This window comes from Nyctereutes procyonoides, unplaced genomic scaffold (assembly GCF_905146905.1).
Source record: "Nyctereutes procyonoides isolate TBG_1078 unplaced genomic scaffold, NYPRO_anot_genome, whole genome shotgun sequence".
Classification (NCBI taxonomy): Eukaryota; Metazoa; Chordata; class Mammalia; order Carnivora; family Canidae; genus Nyctereutes; species Nyctereutes procyonoides.
Genome location: NW_026575146.1, coordinates 32,437,899 through 32,459,894, shown reverse-complemented (window position 1 = coordinate 32,459,894; position 21,996 = coordinate 32,437,899). Strand labels below are relative to the sequence as shown.

General features: G+C 41.2%; 1 protein-coding gene and 1 pseudogene across 1 annotated transcript in view; one reads left to right on the top strand and one right to left on the bottom strand.

The window, feature by feature from the left end:
• The window catches only part of LOC129499978 (60S ribosomal protein L4-like), a 32,040-nt pseudogene extending 15,232 nt beyond the window's left edge, over positions 1–16,808 (bottom strand).
• SOGA3 (SOGA family member 3) overlaps positions 14,040–21,996 on the top strand; it is a 46,752-nt gene continuing 38,795 nt past the window's right edge. The window contains 5 exon segments of the mRNA XM_055310878.1: positions 14,040–14,094; positions 14,578–14,781; positions 16,708–17,916; positions 18,357–18,581; positions 20,557–20,715. Of these exon segments, the coding sequence (XP_055166853.1) occupies positions 16,807–17,916; positions 18,357–18,581; positions 20,557–20,715 (1,494 nt within the window). The 5' untranslated portion in view covers positions 14,040–14,094; positions 14,578–14,781; positions 16,708–16,806.

Here is a 21,996-nt window from a genome sequence, read left to right as displayed (position 1 = left end):
TTTTTCTTAGACATTTTTTTATACAAAAGAGAAAGCCCAAAAATGGCAGCAAAGAAAAAATTCAAGTGAAGACAATTGTTTCACACCTACATGGGCTGGCTCAAAACACATAAAATTTACCTACTTTAATGGGTAGATTCAAGGACCGTAATAGTCCTCTTTGCCCTTCTTTTTTAAATTATTCATTTGTATAAAAATTTTGTATTCTTCATTTCTAAGGAAATCCAAAAGGTTTTCACAGTCTTCATTTCTAAAAGACACTTAAAATAGTAAATGGAAAAACAGAATTTACAAGATCATTCAGCTATATGGCAGAGACAAAAATCAACTGATTATAGTTTTCATACATAATAATACACAATTGGAAAATATCATTGAAAATATGCTGTTTACAACTGAAACAGATATTTTGGAATACTTGAAAGTAAAACCAAAAGAAAAGTGCAAGACCATAGCAAAAAATAATAATAATAATAAAATGATAATAATAACAATAATAATAATGAAAAGAAACACTGTAAAGGACCAATTTTAAAAAGTCAAAATCAATGGATAGATTATGTTCTTATGTAAAAAATACTCGAATATTAAAGAGATTAATATTCTCAAGTAATTGTATAAAGTCAGATAATCAAGAAAGATTTCCAAAAAACTTGATAAACTAATTCTAAAGTTCACATGGACAAAATCGAAAGAGACAAGAAAATATTTAAATAAATGAGAGGATGTGCCCCACCAGATATCAATGGTCTTGAATTCAGAGTAATTAAAATAGCATATATTAACACAGGAATAGGTCCAAGAACTAAGCAGTACTAGCTAGACATCTATTATTATTGGAATTCAGAATGTTATAAACATAGTATGAGAGCTACGAGCGTGCATTCTAGAGCCAGCCTGGCTGGGTTCAGATCTGATTCTGACACCAGCTGGCTGTGTTACTTTGGGAAAACGATTCAATCTCACTGAATCTTAATTTCCTAATGTGCAAAATGGGGATAATAACAGAACTTACTTATTGTTCAAATTAAATTAGTTAATTCACATAAAACACTTGAAAGGTTAAACTTTGATAGCAACCACAGATATTGTCATCACCATCATCATCATCATCATCATCATTGGAAGAAGACAACAATTACTATCGCGAGGCCATTGGAGAAAGAATAACCGGTTCATTCATTTACTTAAAACATGCTTAAATTACTATTTCACATCATTCATGAAAACAACTTCCAGATCTGTTTCTAACAACTAATTGTTCAAAATAAAAACAAAACAAAATCGTATTTGAAATGAAACTATGCAGGAGAATATAATTATAGTTTTGTAACGAGAAAACATTTCTAAGCTAGATGCAAACCCCAACAGCTAATGATATAATGATGAAAAAATTATCAGCATACTAATTAAAACGTTGTGCAAAAAACCATGAAGTTAAAAGGCAAAAGCCAGTCTGAAGAAAATATTTATAGAAGAATACAGAAAAAGCATTATCCAGAATATTTAAAAACTCCTTAAAGTCAACAAGTACTATTGAATCTAATCAAAAAATAAGTAAAAGACAGAGACAATATAAGTATAAAAATACATTTAAAAGATGCTCAATGTTGCTAAAAGCCAGGGAAATGTGTATTAAGTAAAAATGACATATAGTTTTTTTATGTAACATAATGGCAACAATTTAAAAGATGTCTAGTTTTTTATATACATAAATTTATTTTTTGTTGGTGTAAAAGATGTCTAGTTTTGGCAAAAGGAGGAAAAATAATTTTTCTCACGTACCATTCATTTGTAGGAAGTGTATTAATCATGACCTCAGAAAGTAAAAGGGAAAATTTTCTAAAAAGTTAAAGGAATATATACTTCAGTCAGTAACTGACTTCTGAATATCCATCCATTCCACAGAAAACACAGGAGCAAGAGGGCATATGTACAAAGTGAGGTTTTTACATTATTATTTGTAATAGAAAGTTAGACACAACATAAATCTCTTAAATATATTGGAACAGTCATTGTATGGTGTACTAGGCAGCAGTTGAAGAGTGAGGTAACTCCATGTGACTTAAGAGAAAAGACACTTAGCTCAGAGTGTTAAATTAAAATAAAGAACTTTGCAGGGCCATACATATAGTATGATCACACTTAATTTTTCAAATCCGTGTATTTATAGTAAATATTCATGAGAAAGGGCAGCAAGTAAACATGTTGATCCGTCAGGAAGGATCATCTCTGTGTTGGAAAATGGCACAAAGGGAAGTGAAGGCAGACTTTCTCTTTTTAGTCCATATATTTCTATACTTTTTTATTCAAGTATAATTAACACCCAGTGTTATACTAGTTTCAGGGGTGCGATACAGTGAGGCGACAGTTCTATACCGTAGTCAGTGCTCATCACAGTAAGTGTAGAGTCAGCCCCCTTCACCTACTGCATGCATCCCCCCACTGTTTGTTCTCTATATTAAAGAGTCTGGAGTTTTCTGTTTCTTTCTCTCTCTCTCTCTTTTTATTCTTAAATTCTACATATGAGTGAAATCATATGGTATTTATCTTTCTCTGACTGACTTAGTTTGCTTAGCATTACATCGTCTAGACAGATCCACGTTGTTGCAAAGGGCAAGATTTCATTCCTTTTTATGGCTGAGTTGTATCGTGTGTGGGTGTATATATACATACATATATACCACATCTTTTTTACCCATTTTCCTATGGGTGGACACTTGGATTGCTTCCATAACCTGGCTATTATAACTATTCTACAATAATAGACTTAACATCACTTATGTAGGCAGAATTAATAATCCACAGTAGACCTTCCTATCTTATAAAGCTCCTTCCCTGCCAACTATGTAGTATTTTTGCTGTCCCACAAAATGCCCAGTCTCATTCACTTCTGCTTCTCCATTCAAAATTTTCTGTCACCCAAGGAAGATCAATCCCTTCCCCAAACGTAATCTCAGAACAATTCGACTCTGTCTCATTTTGTACTTTAAATCCAATAAGTAGAAATATGAACAAAGTTGTAGTATAATCTCTAAAAACAAAAACAAAAACAAAAAACAACATGTAGTTGAGGTGTCTCATAACTACTCTGGTATCTTGGTACCATTAAAGTCATGGAAGTTCGTAATAGATTAATTGACCCTCTTCAGAACCCTCAACCCACTTTCTTTCCCTTTAGACATTGTACTACAAGGATGTGATGCTTTAAGCCAGGACAACTATCCTGCCATCCCAAGAGGTAGAGCTAAGGGAATGTTGTGAGAGGAATTGAATCAAACCTTAACATTGTTGAGCAATTAAATTGGCCTTCTTGGGACTGCTAATCTCTGGAAATCTGCAGATAAATTGGTAAAATATCCTAACTGATACATGGGTTACCACAACCAAAATAAATGTGTATAGGGTATTTCCAGTGATCAAATTCCTGAGCTTTGTATTTTAAAGTTTAAACTTTGTGTTTCAATTTGTTTTTTTTTTTGCTATTGTTCTATTCCTGTCCTATTTGGATTAGAGAGTGCAAGAAATCTGGATGTGGGTACCCAAGTGGTCTCACCTGCCTTGTACGGACTCAGTCCCTCAATCTGAATGTCTCCTCAGGACCCTTGTGATTAGCAGCATGCTTTATCCAATCCCTGGGGCCATGCTTATCAGGAATTCAACTTGTTGAGGCTGTATCAATGCCAGGTCTCCAAGTTTGAATTGATACTTCAAAGCCTATCCCTAGAATTCACTTCTGTTCTCTGAGACCACCCAATTTGTCTTTTCTCATTCTACCCCCTACAGTAAAATCTTCATAACTGATGAGAGTTCTAGGAATATTTTGAATCTTTCATGAAAGTTGAGTTTTCCCACTAAGGATTTGGTGTCAGTTGACTCCATCACTTTCTCCAATTGAGTCTGCTTTTCCAAAGTGTATTGCACAGAACTGTGGTAACTCGTCTTGTATAGATGGTTGTCTTTCCTTCCACCTGCTAATTTCTGGTCAGAATTCAACAAAGCATCTGAGCATCTTAGAGACTTCCCATATTCTCAGCCTCCATTTAAGAGTTGTCAGGTACTTCATTCAAAGACAGAGTCATTGTTTGCCTTAAGACTGAAGTAAACATCTGTTCATCTCAACATCATTAACAGAGCTTTGGTAACAGAGCCTTAAGTTTCCTTGCAAGACCATGAACCCTCCTGTCCATGTAGACAAGCAGGATTGACCCCGTCACTTAAGCTTGAGCAGTTGACACATGGCCCAGACCTGGTAGTGATAATTGCACATCTCTACGAATACTATAGGGCTGGACTCAAGACCCAATGTGGAACAATGAGAGTAATACCCAGAATTTTGTTGGAACTACTAGAAAACAGATGTCTTTATGCCCTAGGGGTTGCTAAGCCTGGAGATGCTGATAGTCCTCTATAAATGGAGAGACTGCTTAAAGTTGAAGCCAACACAAAGGAAAGCAGAGATATAGGGGAAAAAAAAGACAGAGCTTTGCTTTAAACACTAGAATTTAGATACATCAACAGTTATTGAAGTTAGTTCTAAAGTACTTTTCTTCTTGCATTCAGAGTTAACCACAATTCTGAATTTTGTTCTCATTTCCTTGCTCTGCATCCTACCTTCATTTCTGTGCACACATCCTTAAATGATGGATTGCTTAGTTTCACATGTTTTAAACTTACATGTGTAAAATTTTTGTGCATGTATTTTGTAATTTGCTTCTTTTGCTTATCTCCATATTTTTGAGAATCATCTATGTTGTTTTTAAGTATAGTTCATATACTTTCACTGCTTTATAGTAATCCATTGAATAAATATATATACCAACACTTAAATTGTGTAATTTCTAAGTTGTTGACATCACAAATGTTTCTATGAACACACATCCTGGTAAACATGCAAGAAATTCTATTCTTCGGCTTGGAGGTGCCAGATTGCAGAAACTACATTCTTTCAACATTTCTGCATAACTTTATACTGTTTCTTAACATGATTGCACTAATTTATTACTTTTTATTTTGATTTCTTTTTAGAGGTGGGGGGAGGAGGGGCAGAGGTAGAGAGAGAGAATCTTAAGCATACTCCACACCTAGGGGGGAGCCCAACCAGGGTCCTGATCTCACAATAGAGTGATCAGGACCCGAGCCAGTATCAAGAGTCAGATGCTTAAGTGACTGAGCCACCCAGGCACCCTGCCCTGTGAGAGCAGCTATTTATAATCCAACCAGCCATACATAAATCTTCCTGTTGCTTCACACCTGTTTAAATAGTTTTATCAGACTTTTTAAAAAGATTTTATTTATTTATTTATTTATTTATTTATTTATTTATTTGAGAAAGAGAGTGAAGGGGAGCAGAGGGAGAGGGAGAGGGAATCTCAAGCACAATCCATGCTGAGTGCAGAGCCAGATCTCAGGACCCTGAGATCATGCATGACCTGAGCCAAAATCAAGAGCTATGTGCTTGACCAACTAAGTTACCGGGGCCTCAAGACTTTTTCATATTTAAAAGAATGCTGGACATGATATGATAGCCCAAGTAGGTTTATCTATATTTCCTTTTTTGCTAATAAGGTTGAGTGTATTTTCTATGTTTATGGGCCCTTCATATTGCTCTTCTGTGATTGCTTATTTGTGTCTTTTGACCATTTTTTTTCCTATTAAGTTGTAAATCTTTTTTCTTTTATTGGAGGAACACCTTGAGATATTCTGGATTCTAATCTTTTTTTTGTCATATATTTGAGACTCTTGCGACTTACTTTTTAACTCTTTCTTTCACATTATCTTTTTGATGAACAGAAATTGTTATGTTTAATAAATTCTAATGTACAAATCTTCCCATTTATGCTATGTACTTTTTGAATCTAATTTTTTTAATCCTTCTTCATCCCAGACTAAAAAAAATATAGTCTTCTAAACTTTCTCTTAAAAGTTCTAAGGTATTGCCTTTCATATTTTAGTAATAAATCCATTGTCAGTTGGTTTCTGTCTGAGCCAATATGGTGATCCAATTTGTTTTGTTTCCATAGACTTTGTCATTTGTCTTAGTACCGTTTATTGAATAATCCATCGTCTTCCTTCTGACTTAAACGCCACCTCTGTTACTTACCAACTCTGTTTCTCTAGTTTTTCTACCCCTGAGCCAATAGTATACTAAGTATTAAAGTTTAAGTATTAACATCTCATAGGGTATGTTAACTCACTTTGTGTCATGGTTACTCTTGACTCTGACACTTCACATTTAAGAATTAAATTACTAAAGTTCAAAAAATAAATATTGGAATTTTGGTTGGCAATTTCTGAAGTATAATAAAATGATTAATTCTCTATTAATCCATTAGAAAAAATGTTTAGGAAACTGAGCCCTCCTACCAACATTTATTTTTATTTATTTTTTTATTTATTTATGATAGTCACACACACGGAGAGAGACAGAGAGAGAGAGAGAGGCAGAGAGAGGAGCAGGCTCCATGCACCGGGAGCCCAATGTGGGATTCGATCCCGGGTCTCCAGGATCGTGCCCTGGGCCAAAGGCAGGCGCTAAACCGCTGCGCCACCCAGGGATCCCCCTACCAACATTTATTAATGTCCATCTCTTAATTGACTTAGGCCTTATTTGATTTTTCTGAATAAGAGTTTATCATCTTCTTCAAAAAGATATATATTTTTTATTTTATTTATTAATACACATATCTATTTTGTGGTTATAATACACATCTCTTTAAGTAATATATTTAAAGTGTTTGTATTTGGTATAATGACATGCCTTATAAATTGATTCTTTTATTACACAACAATCTTTCCTAAATTTAGTATCACTAGTTTATCTGCATTCTTTAGGGCATTTGGGGGGTCAATAATAATAATAATCATATCATCAAAAATGATTATTTTTGCTTCCATTGCAATTCTTTTTTAAAAAGATTTATCCATTTATTTAGAAAAAGAGAGAGCATGAGCAGTGGGAGGGGCAGAAGGAGAGAGAGAATCTCAAGCAAGCCTGAGCCAAGTGCAGGGCTAACATGGGGCTTGATCTCATGACCGCAAGATCATGACCTGAGCCAAAATTAAAGTCAGATGCTCAACCGACTAAGCCACCCAGGCGCCCCTCCATTACAATTCTTAATCTAAAATTTTCCTTTCTTATTTTACTGTAAAACCTCTAGGACAATACTGAATAAAAATAGTGATAGTAGTCTTTCGTGTCTTGGTTCTAATTTCCCAAATGAAATGTTTTTAATAAATCATCTAGTACACTGTTTGCTATAGATAATTTTTGTGGCTACATTCTCAAGATGAGAATTTTCTCATTTATTCTTAATTTAGTAATATTTTATTATCACTATTTCTGTTCAATATTGTACCAGAAGTCCTAGCCAGTATCATAAGATGAGAAAAATAAATTTAAGGCAAAGAATTGGAAAGAAGAAAATTAATATCATTATTTTTACATGACATAATTATTTACCTAAAACACAATTCTACAAAAAAATTGGAAATGATAGAATACCGCAAGATGTATGCATACATATAAGGTCATTATACACAAGTCCGTTGCCATTCTATACATTAACAACATGCAATTTAAAAATGTGCTTATGGATGGAGCTACAGAGTATTATGCTAAGCAAAATAATCCAATCAGAGAAAGACAAATACCATAGGATTTCACTCATATGTGGAATATAAGAAAAAAAACAGATGAGCATAGGTGAAAAAGAGACAGACAGACAGATAGAGATAGAGGCTAACCAAGAAACACTCAGACTCTTAACTACAGAAAATAAACTGATGGTTACCAGAAGGGACGTGGACGGATGGATGGGTTAAATAGGTGATGGGGATTAAGGAGCATTTGTTGCGATGAGCATCAGGTGTTGTATGGAACTGTTGAATCACTGTATTGTGCACCTGGAATATGTTCCAGGTTAACTAACTGGAATTTAAGTAAAAGCTTTGAGAAATGCACTTAAAAAGAAGACACTTTTAACAATAGCATAAAAATATCAATTACTTGGGAACAAATCTAACATAGGATATGGAAGCTCTCTGAGAAAACAAAAAAATTATTCATATTCAGAAAGACCATCTAATTAAATAAAAAGATGTACCATGTTAAAGTGGAGGTAAAATTAATATCATAAAAATGATAATCCCTTCAGTTGACTAATGAAATCCAATAAAAATGCCCATACAGAAAATTCATTATCAGTATTGAAAAAAAATCTCAAAAATGTATGCTTTTTCTGAAAATAGGAATTTTAAGATCTCTATCATACATGAACAGAAATTTGTGAGAAACATAGTGATTTTACAAGTCTGAGTTATTGATAATATTGTTTATTGTGTGAAATATCTTTTTAATTTTCATTGAGGTATGGCTCACATATAACATTAGATTCATTTCATGTGTACAACATATTGATTCAACAATTACATACATAACAAAATCCTCCCAATGTTGAGTGTAGTTACCATACAAAATTATTACAATATCATTGACTATATTCCCAATGCTGTACTTTTCATCCTTGTGACTTATTTATTTTACAACCAGAAGTTTATACCTCTTAATCCTATTCACCTATTTTGCCTATTCCCTTATCCTCTCCCCTCTGCAACCACCAGTTCGTTCTCTATATTTATGACTCAATTTCTGGTTTGTCTGTTTGTTTTGTTTTTTAGATTCCATATACAAGTGGAATTATATGGGTATTTGTCTTTCTGTGTCTGATTTAGTTCATTCTGTGCTGGACATCTTATATTTAACTACTTCAAATTTGTTCTCCAACCACTATGCTGGCCTGAGTGGGTCACATCTAATATTTCCATAGGCCTCTGGATTGAATTGGATCAACAACAGAGAGCCACAGTAGGAGACTAGAGGCAGGGAGGGCAAGGAGGTCATCTTGAACTGACTATATCAGCCAATAGAAAATCACTGTTCTCAAGTGTCATGCTCTATACAAATTTCTTTTTCTGGGTTCCAATGACCACTCTGTCCCCTCATCTTTTTTAATATTATTGCCAGTGGTGTCGTGCTTTTCTTCTTCTTCCCTTTCTCCTCTTCCTCCTCCTCCTCCTTCTTCTCCTTTTTAAACAAAGTGCTGATAGCTCCTCCCCCTTAACCCCAAGTTATTGAAGTATCCATTGTGGTTTCTCCTCTATCCAATCTTTATCTCATAAATAGTCCCATTGTAAATAAACCATCTTCAGATTATCTTAAATTGAGTATTTGTGAGTGAACACCTACATACAATAAATATCAGTGAGTGAAGAATAGATAAAGTCAAGTAATCCAGGATCATCAGATAAAAGAGTACCCTGGAGGTGCCTGGGTGGCTCAGTCAGTTAAGGTCCAACACTTGATTTTGGCTCAAGTCATGATCTCACAGCTGGGGATCCAGCCCCACATCAGACTCCACTCTCAGTGCAGAGTCTGCTTTGGATTTTTTCTCTCTGCCCCTTCTCCTCCTATTCAAATAAATATATAAAATCTTTTTTAAAAGAGAACCCTGATGATCTTTGCATAGCATATTATAATATCCAAAACTTTAGTGACTAGTTAAATTTAAATAAAAACCTCACTGATATTTAAGAACAATAAAAATACAGGATATTAGAATTAAAATATAGGTGTCATTTTGCTCATTTTTCTATTAATTCTACAAAATATTGCTTTTGTAGCTTATTTAACAAGTAGTCAGGCATACAATAATATTAACAAAATGAACAGAACCATTTACCATTAGCATATTTGCTTGAGTATGTCCATACAGAGGAGGACACTTAAATACTGTTTTAAAACAGCATGGGGGAAAGGTAGCAGGTAGACATGAAAAACCTGTGTTAAAATTTCCTAGTGAAGTACATGGTAACTTAGGATGCCATTCTTGTTGGTCTGGCATAATGAAAATTAGCCTACTATACTTAAATTTACCTCAGTTTAATTATTGATGAAGGAGGACTGGAGGTGATATAAAGGGTTATTAAAACACTGGTAAAAAATTGACAATTTTGATATTAGAAGAAATTTAATGGTAATCATGTGTGTGTATATATATATGTATATATATACATATATATATGGGATTTACATAATAACTAGCAGACTTGTTAAAATTTTCCAATAAGATTAAGATGGAAAATGGGACTAAGTTGAAATCAAATATCTGACAGCATTTTGGCTATGATGAGTACCTAGACAGTGGCTTGAATTACCAAGGGTGAATATTCATGAACATTTATAGAATTTTGGCTATGCAATACCCAACTGCAAACTTACACAACAGCAAATGCATGAGTGACTAAAGCATTCATAGTACAGTACAATTTCTGCCATTCTCAAAGCAGCCTGAATCCAATATATGAATTAACTACTAGTTTTGGGTCACAGTGTTAAGTCACAAAATATGTACATTTACTTTGAGAAATTGTAGAATAGATATTAGGCTAAAGACAACATATAATATGGTTTGGGTAGTCTGCATAGACATAAAAAGATGAATCATGATATTTACAACCCAAGGGGCCTCTGATTCATAAATCATTATCTAAAATGTAATCCAGAGAATAAGTGTGGTTTGTGACTACATACATATGTGAGTAAAGGTCAAGACAATGGCACATCTCCAAGCTAAATTACTCTCTAAAAACAGAGGATGGATCTGCAAGTATCAGGTTTTCTCTGTCAGCTGAAGTCTACCAATAAAAATCCAGCCCCTGTTCTGACTACCTGCTAGAGATACAAGAGTATTATTTGAAAATATTTATCATATTTAAAATTAATTTTAATTGAAGTGCAGTTAACAAGTAGTGTTACATTAGCTTGAATGGGCAATTATAAAATAATCCAAGAGTAACCAAATATTTCTAATATGCGACATTATTTATTAGTTCTATAGAGATTCAAGAATGGGAGAATTTGGTGTAAACTAATGTAATAATATTCCTGAAATATGAACAATGATAATACTAGTTAACATTTACTGGTAGATTACAATGCCAGGCACATAGTAATTATCACTGATAACTTGTGATGATTAGCACATGTCCCATGCATAAGAATTATCTTCACCATTTTATAATAATAGACATCACATAAATTAGGTACATGAAGTCAACAATATATGTTCTATATATAGATAAATGAATGAATGAGTGGGAAAAATACAGAGGCTCAGAAAGTTGCTTCTGTTTCTGTTGCTTTTGAACAGAAAAGGAAGACAGACATGCTAAGTATGGAAAATAGCAAGAAGAAAAGTACACAAGCAGAATGAGCCCTAGATGCTTAAAGGGCAAAGAGACAATCCGTCCAAGAAGGAAGGGAGTATGTGTGGCGAAGTATTAGAAGTACATTTTGGTATAGGATGGGGACAGTGCAATTCTTTGAAAAGTTGGGACATGATGCAGTGATTGTAAGCAGAGTGATATGAGGAAAATTTTGCTTAATAAAGGTGTAAACAGGCTGCATTAAACAGTGTGGATTGGGCAGAAAGAATCTATTTAATATAGGACGAATTTGCAATAGTCTAAACAGAATTATGTTCTGGATTTTGGTATTGATTACACAGAAAATTAAAAAAAAGACAAGGCTAAGAAATATTTTGAAAGAAAAAATGGATATAGAAGAGAAGGGAAAAGATTAAGCAATGAAGAATCTAGTGTTAAGTCATTAAAAAGACAGATATAGAATATAGTTTTCTTCAGTAAAAGAAAAATAAAATAAAACTCAATACCATTTGGACAAGAGAGAAAAAAGTCATATGAAGTTTTAGTTGATAGTGTTACCTCCAAATGTACATAGTCTGTGCCTCAGTGAAAAGATCAGACTAGGATATAAAATCAGCCTTCATTTTTTTTAAGTCCTGGTATGAAAAAGAGTTATGTGGGAAAAATATAAAAAGGAGACTTGATGTAAGAGAGGATCCAAATTCAAGTTCTGGTTGGAAATTTAACTTAAATAAAGTCATTTACCATCCCAAACTGAGTTACTCCATGTTTTAAGTGGAGAAAATAGTATCTACTTCACAGTATTTTAAGCATACAAAATGAAAGGGTCCTGCAAACTGTAAAGCTATATAAAGATACCTTTATATAGTTAAAGTCTTGAGAATCAGAGGACAGATATTTTAAGCTATGTATTTCTTAAGGACTTTGAAATTGAGACTTTAGCCTTCTTCCCTTGATTGAAGATGCACATGATACTGTGCTACAGAATGGACAATTCACTATTACAGAATTAAAATGTCAGTTGGCCTGTCTCCTCCTGAAACACAGTAAAAATAATACTGAAGCCTTTCTAAATCTGACAAAAACCTTTGAATAGTCATCTTTGGGGTTTGCTTAATTGAGTAAATATAATTTTAACTAACAACGAACTTCGAGTTCAAAAGTTCTTTTTATGGCAAATTTACATAAGTAGAGAAGCATCTTGACATTGCTCATTCTTATTCTTTATTAGTAGTCTTCAACCTTGAAATTGCTAATACTAAATTATGAAATGACACATTTAAGCACATTGACTACTTGATTTAAGCATGCATGATAATAAATTCTTGGTTTTTATTAGACTTTTTAAGTTACTAATTACACTGAAATAAATAATACTACCTTAGGGAAAAAACCTGAAATATTGATGACTGAACAGAGTACAAGTTCTTAGAGAAGCAGGACCCGATACATTTTACGTCCATAGACTCTGTAATATCATTATTTTATTTGTAAAGATTAATCTGAAAAACAATTTTTATCCAATTTATCCACGTAAGTTGAATGGGATCTGTGGATATTGGTATTCCTTACGGAAATTACAATTCAAGTGTGGGTACATGATGACAAACCATCTGATATACATGCTAAATAAGTTGTGATTATACTTTGCTTTTTTTTTGCCTTAATTTTTGTAGCCTAGTCGAGGTCTGAGCTATTCACGATAGATGGCACAGATACCACATTTCCACTTTCAAAAAGTATGTAAAGGATTATATGGAAATTATCCCAAGTCCCTTCAATATGCTTGGGCCTCCCGGACAGGAAGCAGGTCCTCTTTCATCTTCGCATACCTAGCACCTTGGACAGTGCCGGGCGCTGGGCTAGCGCTTCCCTGTTCTGGAGCAGGTGAGTGTGGAGGTTTTTGTCGTGATACAGTATTTGCCTTACAGATCGCTAGAGCTCCTAATTACCAGGGCTTAAACATCTTTTTATTCTGCTGTAATCATGTTGCTCAACTGTGTTTATTTCATTTTTAATGCAAGAAGTCACGCTCAGAACATAAAATCTTTCACACTAAAACTCATGTCTGCATAAAAAAAAAAAACCTTAGTTCATTATATTGACCTCCTTTTATCGACGAAACTACATACTAATTTGAAAAAATCTTAAAACAAAACAAAAATACCCTTTCTAAAGCAGTGTTTACTTGTATTCTCATCTTGAAGTTCACCCAGGAAATTCTTTGAGGCACAAGGAAGATCCTCCTACCACCCCCCTTAAAAAAAAAAATAAAAACTGGAAGGAAAAAGAATTTTGCAGTCGCATTTTTTAAATTTTACTGTGGAACAGTATGGATTGGCGTCCCTTGTAAAGGCATAGGTTCTGCTTTCCTTCGTTTGCGCCCCACCCCCTCTCCTGGCACCGCCGCCCCCAGCCCCGCAGGGCGGCCTCGGAGCGGCCCCGCCAGGCCCTTTGTCCGCGGGGCGGGGGGGGGGGGGGCGGGGCAGGGGCGCCGGCTGACTCCGCCCGGGCTGCGGGGCGGGGGGGCGCGTGGGCAGCTCCCGGGATCAAAGTGAGCGAACAAAGACGAGGCGAGCAGCCGCCCGCCCGCTCCCCGCCGCCGCCCCGGGAGCGCGCGTCACGCCCGGAACCGGCTGCTGGGATACGCCCCCCTCCCGGGCCCCCGCCCCCCCCGCCCCCGCCCCCACCCAGAAGGGCGCTCAGCCGCCCGGGACCCAGCTCTGCCGAGACCCACGCTTCGGGAGTCCTCGGCCCAGCGGGGGCCCCTCCGCATCTCGGGCGTGGCTGCGGCCTCCGGGCCCCTCCTCCTCCCCGGACCCGCCCCGCCCTGCCCCCCAGCGCCCCGACCCAGCCCGGGCGGGTGAGGTCGGTCCTGCAGGCGCGCGCCCCGCCGGGTACCCGGGGTCCGCCCGGCTGCTCCATCCCAGGCCCCTCTCCTGCTCCCCTGCGATCCCTCCGCCCCCCATCCCCAGCCCGGGCGGGTGAGGTCGGCCCCGCAGACGCGCGCCCCGCCGGGTACCCGGGGTCCGCCCGGCTGCTCCATCCCAGGCCCCTCTCCTGCTCCCCTGCGATCCCTCCGCCCCCCATCCCCAGCCCGGGCGGGTGAGGTCCGCCCCGCAGACGCGCGCCCCGCCGGGTACCCGGGGTCTGCCCGGCTGCTCCATCCCAGGCCCTCCCCGGCCCCGCCCTGCTCCCCTGCGATCCCGCCCCCGCCCCCATCCGCCCGGGCGGGTGAGGTCCGCCCCCCAGGCGCCCCCTCCTCACCCCCCCCACGGGCAGCGCCGGGCACCGCTCGGTACCCCAGGCCCGGGGGCCGCAGCGCCTGCACGTTCGCGCCTTTGTCTGCAGAAAGCGAGTGGGCGCGGAGCTGGGGCGAGAGGCGGAGCGCGCCCCAAGTCCTGCTCGGCCGGCCGCAGAGTCGCTCGCCCTCCTCCGGAGTCACACTGCTCCTTGCCTTTCCGAGACGTCAAGGGGAAGCCCGAGGCCGCCGGCGGATCCGGAGGGAAGCGCTGCTGACTTGCACCAACTTGCAATCGCCGCGTCCGCCGAGAAGTGAGCGGTTCTTCGGGATTCCTAGAGGGAGGGGGTGCGCCGTGGGGAGGGTCGGTGGGCAGGTGGAGCGGGAGGTCGAAATGGTTGCTCTGTGTCCGTCCGGGGTTGCTTGGCCTGGCGGGTCCTACGTGGGATGCCTTGAAGGGGCCCAGTGTCCTGTCACTTTGTGAGAACCACGTGACAGCCCTGGTCCCTTGGACTCCTGGGGTACAGCTGCCTGGGGGCCCGGGGCAAACGGTGTCAGGTGTTCTCAGCTCCGGAGTGCTTATGCCTGATTCAAACCAAAACTAAGGTCGCATTGGCGATGCCGCTGGCTTAGGCGGTCCACGCTGGTGTGACCCAGGCTGTGCAACTAGGCCACGCGTCCTAGGCGCGTGTGGCTCTGGAGAACGTGCAGAAAATAAGTTGGTGGATGACTTTACCCCCTTAGTGGCTTCTTTGTTTACTATTATTTTTCAAACTGAGTCGGAGGGAGATCCTGAAAAGACAAAGGCAGGTGGAGAAGGACGCTTCCGGGAGTATTTCTTCATAAAATGAGGGCTGGCTTGCTGCATGTTCACTAAGTTATGATACTTAAAAATACACAGTAACAGGAATAATGCTGGTGACATGACTGGCAAACATCTCCTCTCCTGATGGGAGGCATTTTTTTTTTTTAAAGCACAACTTTCTGCATAGTCATAGCTTTTCAGTGCTTTAGGGAGGGATGATAGCTGTAAGGAAAAAAGCACCAAACTGACTAGCTGGCTGGCCAGGTGGTTGGATCAAGAGGAAGAAGAACCCAGGAGGCAATGGCTTACCACTTTCCAGATTTTAAAAGCTGGTGATGGATTTATCTTGGAAAAAATACACAATAGAGGCTTATCTTGCCACCATGCGGGAGGATGCACCAGGTTTCCGGGAGCACGCTCATTCTGTCTTAGAATTTGGCTCCATGGGAGGAACTGGGCACTTTAAGAGTACAACTTAACTAATCATATAAACTTTACCCATGCCATATACCATGTAATAAGGTGTTTGAGAGTGAAAATATTTTCTACCGGGCAATTACTCTTAACACTAAAATGACTTACCAGAACTATAAAATTTGGATAAGCGCAGAAGTCAGCACTCTATACTTTAAGAAATTGTGCAGATAAACTTCTCCAAAAGTGTTTTTTTTTAATTATTTACCAAAGCTTGGATTTCAGGTTACTAGTAACTAAACCATATAGATGATTCTGAATACCATCACTTTCTTGAAACTGAACCTGACTTAAAGTCATTCATTACTTTTATTGTAGTCCTAGTCTAAAGGAAAATGGGTGCATTTCTCATACCAAGAACAACAATTAAGAGTTAGAGCTGAGGAAAGGACCATGTATGCACAGCAGATTTCCTCTAGGAACCTACCTCATAACCCTTTTCCCCTCGTTGAGAATAGTAATTAAATAAAACGTTCTCTACTGGATTAGGCTTTAAAATGCAGATTGAATAAGGAGGAAAACCAAAGTTGAAAAAGCAGGGTGGTCAACTCCAGTATGTGGACCTCTCCTTTTCCTTCTGAAGCTTCTTCCTGACTTTATCCCCTCATCTTTTTTTGTTTGTTTGTTTGTTTGTTTTTGCTTTTGCTTTTAAATCTCCCTTCCCATCCATTCCGTTCTGACCCATATCTCACCACTGCCAGAACCTGTTACCTTGAGAATGTTAGGTTTAGCTGCTTTCGGATCATCATCATTTTCCTGAGATGGAGCGAGAGGGAGATGGTGCCTCCCTGGGCAGAATGAGAATCGACTATTCTGCATCCTATTTCTAAACTCAAGGCTTCTAACTGAGCGCTTTTCTCATCTTTTTGTTCCACCCCCCCCCCAGGCTTCTCTTTTATGGGGCAATCACCCTTTGCTCTGTAACCATGCAGACATGTGTGTGCTTCCCTTTTGTTTCTAGCCCAGATTAGAAAGGAAGGTTGGCGGACTTGCGGAGGGCAGAGGATGATCTGGTGACGGACCATTCAAAACCTCATCCGTAGACCCCTCCCAGACCGCCATGAGTCAGCCACCAACGGGGGGCGCTGGCCCTGCTGCAGCCACAGCTTCTGCCGCCAGCTCTGCCACGGAGGCTCGACTGCACCCAGAGGGCAGCAGCCGAAAACAGCAGCGTGCTCAATCACCTGCCAGACTCAGGGACAATTCGGCCCGACAGACGACCGCGACCACCCGGTCCCCCGTGGGGGCCGGCACGAAGCTCAATTCTGTTCGGCAGCTGCAGCTGCAACAGCAGCAGCAGCAGCAGCAGCAGCAGCAGCAGGGCAGCAAGCCCGGGAGCCGCTCTGGGCCTCCGCCCGGCGGCCGAGGAGGAGGAGGAGGAGGAGGAGGAGGAGGAGGCGGGGCGGAGAAGGCTGCGCCCCTGGCGCCCAAAGGGGCCGCGCCGGGAGCTGTCCACCCCGCGCCTGGTGCTGAAGCGGCCCCCGCGGCGACCCTGGCCCCGGTGGGCGGCAGGAGGCCTGGCCCGTCGGAGGAGCCATCCCGGGAGCTAGAGCCCGTGTCCGCGAGACTCGGGGAACCCCCTCCGCTCGGGGAAGGAGGAGGAGGGGGTGCGGAAGGAGGAGGAGCCGGCGGCGGCTCCGGGGAGAGGGAGGGGGGCGCTCCGCAGCCGCCGCCGCCCAGGGGCTGGCGAGGGCGCGGCGTGCGCGCTCAGCAGAGGGGCGCCGGCGGCGGGGAGGGGGCCCCCCCTTCTCCATCCGCGTCCGCGGGCAGAGCCGCGGGCCCCGGCGGCAGGAACCCCGGAAGCGGGGCAGTGGGGGGCGGCGGCGGCGGGGGGGGCTACTGGAAGGAAGGATGCCTGCAGTCTGAGCTCATCCAGTTCCATCTCAAGAAGGAGCGGGCGGCGGCGGCGGCGGCGGCGGCCAAGAACGGCGGCCGCGGCTCCCCGGGGGCCGGCGCCCCTGCCCCTTGCGAGCCTCCCGCCGCCCCCGCCGTGTCCCCGATGGCGGCGGCCGCCGAGGGCCCCCAGCAGAGCGCCGAGGGCAGCGCCGGCGGAGGGGGCATGCAGGCGGCCGCGCCTCCGGCGTCGCAGCCGCACCCGCAGCAGCTCCAGGAGCAGGAGGAGATGCAGGAGGAGATGGAGAAGCTGCGGGAGGAGAACGAGACTCTCAAGGTGAGAAGTGGGGGGGCGCGTGGGGGAGGGGAGGCGGGGGCCTGGGAGGGTTAGGGCGTGTCCGCGAGGGTGACGGGCTGTGCACCTGCTAGGGAGCCTTGCGGAGGGAAGGGGCGCGAGGGGGGTGGGTGGCTCCTAGGCCTCTCCTAGATTAGCAGCCCAAGATTAGCAGCCTTAGGTTTGCATTTAAATCCAGACCTGGGCCTTCGTTTCTCTAATTACGATGGCTTGTCCCACTTTTTCACGGACAGGGGCAGCGTGGGGGAGCTGGGGGAAGCCCGTTCTTCCAGTTGCTTCTTCATTCAGCTGCGTCGCTCCTGCCTTACGGAGGGCGGGGGGCAATAAGACTGAATCTGGAGTCGGGATGGGGTGTCTGCGGTGCGCGCCCCCTGGGGTGGGGAGCCAGGGTAATTCCGACCCGCGGCCTGTCCCCGCCTCAGAACGAGATCGACGAGCTGAGGACCGAGATGGACGAGATGAGGGACACTTTCTTCGAGGAGGATGCCTGTCAACTGCAGGAAATGCGCCACGAGTTGGAGAGAGCCAACAAAAACTGCCGGATCCTGCAGTACCGCCTCCGCAAAGCCGAGCGCAAAAGGCTCCGCTACGCGCAGACCGGGGAGATCGACGGGGAGCTGTTGCGCAGCCTGGAGCAGGACCTCAAGGTGCGCGGGGGGCGCGGGGCGCCGGGGGCGCGGGGCCGGGCGGCCGTGGGACCTGCGCGGGGAACGGCCTTCGCTGCTCACCCGCAAACACGCGGAGTTTCCCAGCGCTGAGCGCAAACTAGCAGGTTCTGGGCGGGAGAAAGGGAAGGGGGGGGTAGTGCTGAAGGCTCTCGTGTAGGGGCAAGGCCCTGCGGGGAGCGAGCTCGGGGGCTTTCTTGGGGTGACTCCGGTAGCGCAGGCGCTGACGCTGGTTGCTCTCTGGCCTCCAGACGCTGCCCTCCAAGTAAGGGCCTGGGGGAGAGCAGCTCGGTGCACACTCCTGGAGGGAGAGGAATTGGAGCCCAGAATAGGAACAGCTTTGGGAAGATTTTCCAGTTCAGGTGTCTGGCTGCAAGGCCCCCCTAACCCTCTGCTTTCAGGACTCCCTCCTACCTTGCTAATTCCCCAAGGGAAATCGGTTCAACTTGCTGCTCTTTTGGGAGAAGGAAAAAGCAAGTGCAGTATTTATTTATTTATTTATTTATTTATTTATTTATTTATTTATTTATGATAGAGAGAGAGAGAGAGAGAGGCAGAGACACAGGCAGGGGGAGAAGCAGGCTCCATGCAGGGAGCCAGACCTGGGACTCGATCCCGGGACTCGATCCCGGGACTCCAGGATCACACCCTGGGCCAAAGGCAGGCGCTAAACCGTTGAGCCACCCAGGGATCCCCCCAAAAAACTCATTCTTAATGTGAAGCTGTTCCTTTAGAATTTGCCCCCAGTGGAAAAATTGTAACCTTGAAGTGCTTTTTTTTTTTTTTTCCAGTCGGTGTGGTCTGTTCAGTTCAGATGGACTGTAGGCAGATTCACTGACAATGCAAACCCAAAGTTATCTTCATTACCTTTGGACAACCAAACATCATTTTAATTATTTTAACTTCATCAAGATACGAAAATCAAGTGTAATTATCCTATGTTTCTTTTAAAGAAAACTGCGAGTAAGCATCTAGTGAAAGTCATTATATTACCGTTTTTTTCCTTTCCTAACATTTGTTGAGTGCGTGCTCACTATGCCCCAGGCCCCGCGGCAAACATTTATATATATATATATATATATATATATATATATATATATATATATATATATATATTAACAGTGAGTTATCTATCTAAATGTTAGCTCAAGACAAGAGAATAAATAAGGCACCTATGAGTTTGGGATTATTGATAGCATCATCTTGTATAGAAGCTGAACCTTTTACAGAAGCTAAGTGCACAGCCCCCAGCCCTGGAAATCTGCTAATAGGTGACCAGACTGTCTCCCCACCCCATATAAAACCACTGCTTATGTCCTGAGCCACTACATAATACTACACCAAAGGGTGTTGTTCCAAACCCTAAAATTTCTAAGATGATCTTAAAGCAAAAGGCAAAAATGTACACTGTAATTAAAACAAATAAAACTTAATCTCAAGGACTGACATGTTTCTTGAAAGTAAGCACGTGACATCGTAGGATCAAAATTCAAGTTCCATACCTCACCTATGAAAACTTTGTTTTCTAGTCTTGAAACTGAGTGATAATGGAAATGTATAGTTTTGTTATAGAATTAGAGGAGATATGTGAAATGTCTCTACCCATGAATAAACACAATTGAACACTATGGTGAAGGGAACAGAAAGCCAGACTACCTGACCACTTGTTAGCTGTGTGACCTTGAGCACATTACTTCATATCTCCGAGACTCATTTTCCTCATCTATAAAGTACAACAATAATAGTCCCTATATCATGGGATTGTTGTGAGGGTTAAATAATTTAAACTTACAAGTAAAGCATCTAGATAGATTATTGGTATATGGTAAAAACTATTTGTGTACTGACTCTTAGTAGTTTTGGGGGGTTTTTTGGCTCTTAGTGGTTTTAATGTGAATATAACTTTAGCTCATTCATTGTATTAGTTACACATTATTGTTAAAACACCTTAATTTAGGTTGCAAAGGATGTATCTGTGAGACTTCACCATGAATTGGAAAATGTGGAGGAAAAAAGAACAACAACAGAAGATGAAAATGAAAAACTGAGGCAACAGCTCATAGAAGTTGAGATTGCAAAGCAAGCTTTACAGAATGAACTGGAAAAAATGAAGGAGGTTAGTATTTGATTATCTCGTGGTATGCTACATACATACTTAGTTCTTTAGAAAAGAATCCTCAGACCTGTATGACTGTTAAAATAATTCTGTGGTTTTTTAAATGATTATAGAATAATTTGTTGTTCTCACCCAAAGTACTGACACATGATTTCATACTAAATTAATAAGTAACAAAGAAAACTGACCTCAGCTCTGCCTCTAACTTGATATATATGAGCTCTGACTGAGGTTTCATCCTGTCATCTAAATTTATGTTAAAGAGGGGCACCTGAGTGGCACAGTCGTTTGAGCTGCCAACTCTTGGCTCCAGTCATGATCTCAGGGCTGTGAGATCGAGCCCTACATCAGGCTCCATGCTCAGCCTGGAGTCTGCTAGGGTTTCTCCCTCTCCATCTGCCCCTAACCCCCTCAAATAAATAAATAAATCTTTTTAAAAAATAAATCTTTAAAAATAAATTTATGTTAAAGAAATTACACAGCTATACCAAACACAAAGGATGTCAAGAGTATGAAGGACTAAGCATTATGTTAAGAAGAAGAGCTAGTCTTGGGATTACTACTTAGTTCATAGAATCACAGACTTTTAGGATGGAAAGGCCACAAAAAAATATTTGATTGAATCGCATCGAATTGAATCAGATCTAATCTTTGCGTGAACCCTCCTTATGACAGAACCTCCAAATGACTTAATGTTTAGAACATCATCAATGACTTAAGATCTTTGGCAGTAGCCAGTTCTGCAACAGCATGGCTCTGTTTAAAGGTTTTCTTTGTCTTGAGTTGAAATCTACTTCATTGTCACTGTGACCAATTCATCTTTAGTTCTTACCCTTTAGGGTAGAAGAGTCAAGAGTCCTCTTCCACGTCAGGTATTTGAAATTTCTACCATGTTTCCCCTAAATTTTCTCAAAGAACAAAATTAGTGTCAAAATAATTGAAGGAGAAAAGAAACAGAAAAGATTGATCAAGAAGTAATTAGCTTTGTGATAAGTACCAATTTGAATTAAAATAATATTCTTCAAAACTGCCTGGGAATATACAGTGCAACTGATGAAAATTATTATTGAAAATTAGCAAATACACACATGGTCCTCTGGACATCTGCCTATGCTTAAATATGCAGAACTTAAATGAAAATCCTAATCTTTTCCATGGACTTTCCAATATCTTTCCAAAGATATTGCACCTTTCATTGCTGTGCTTATCTTAAAATGGTATAAAAATATATTTAACATGTAACAGTGAAAATATCAAGTCTGATTAAGACTATACGTCAGG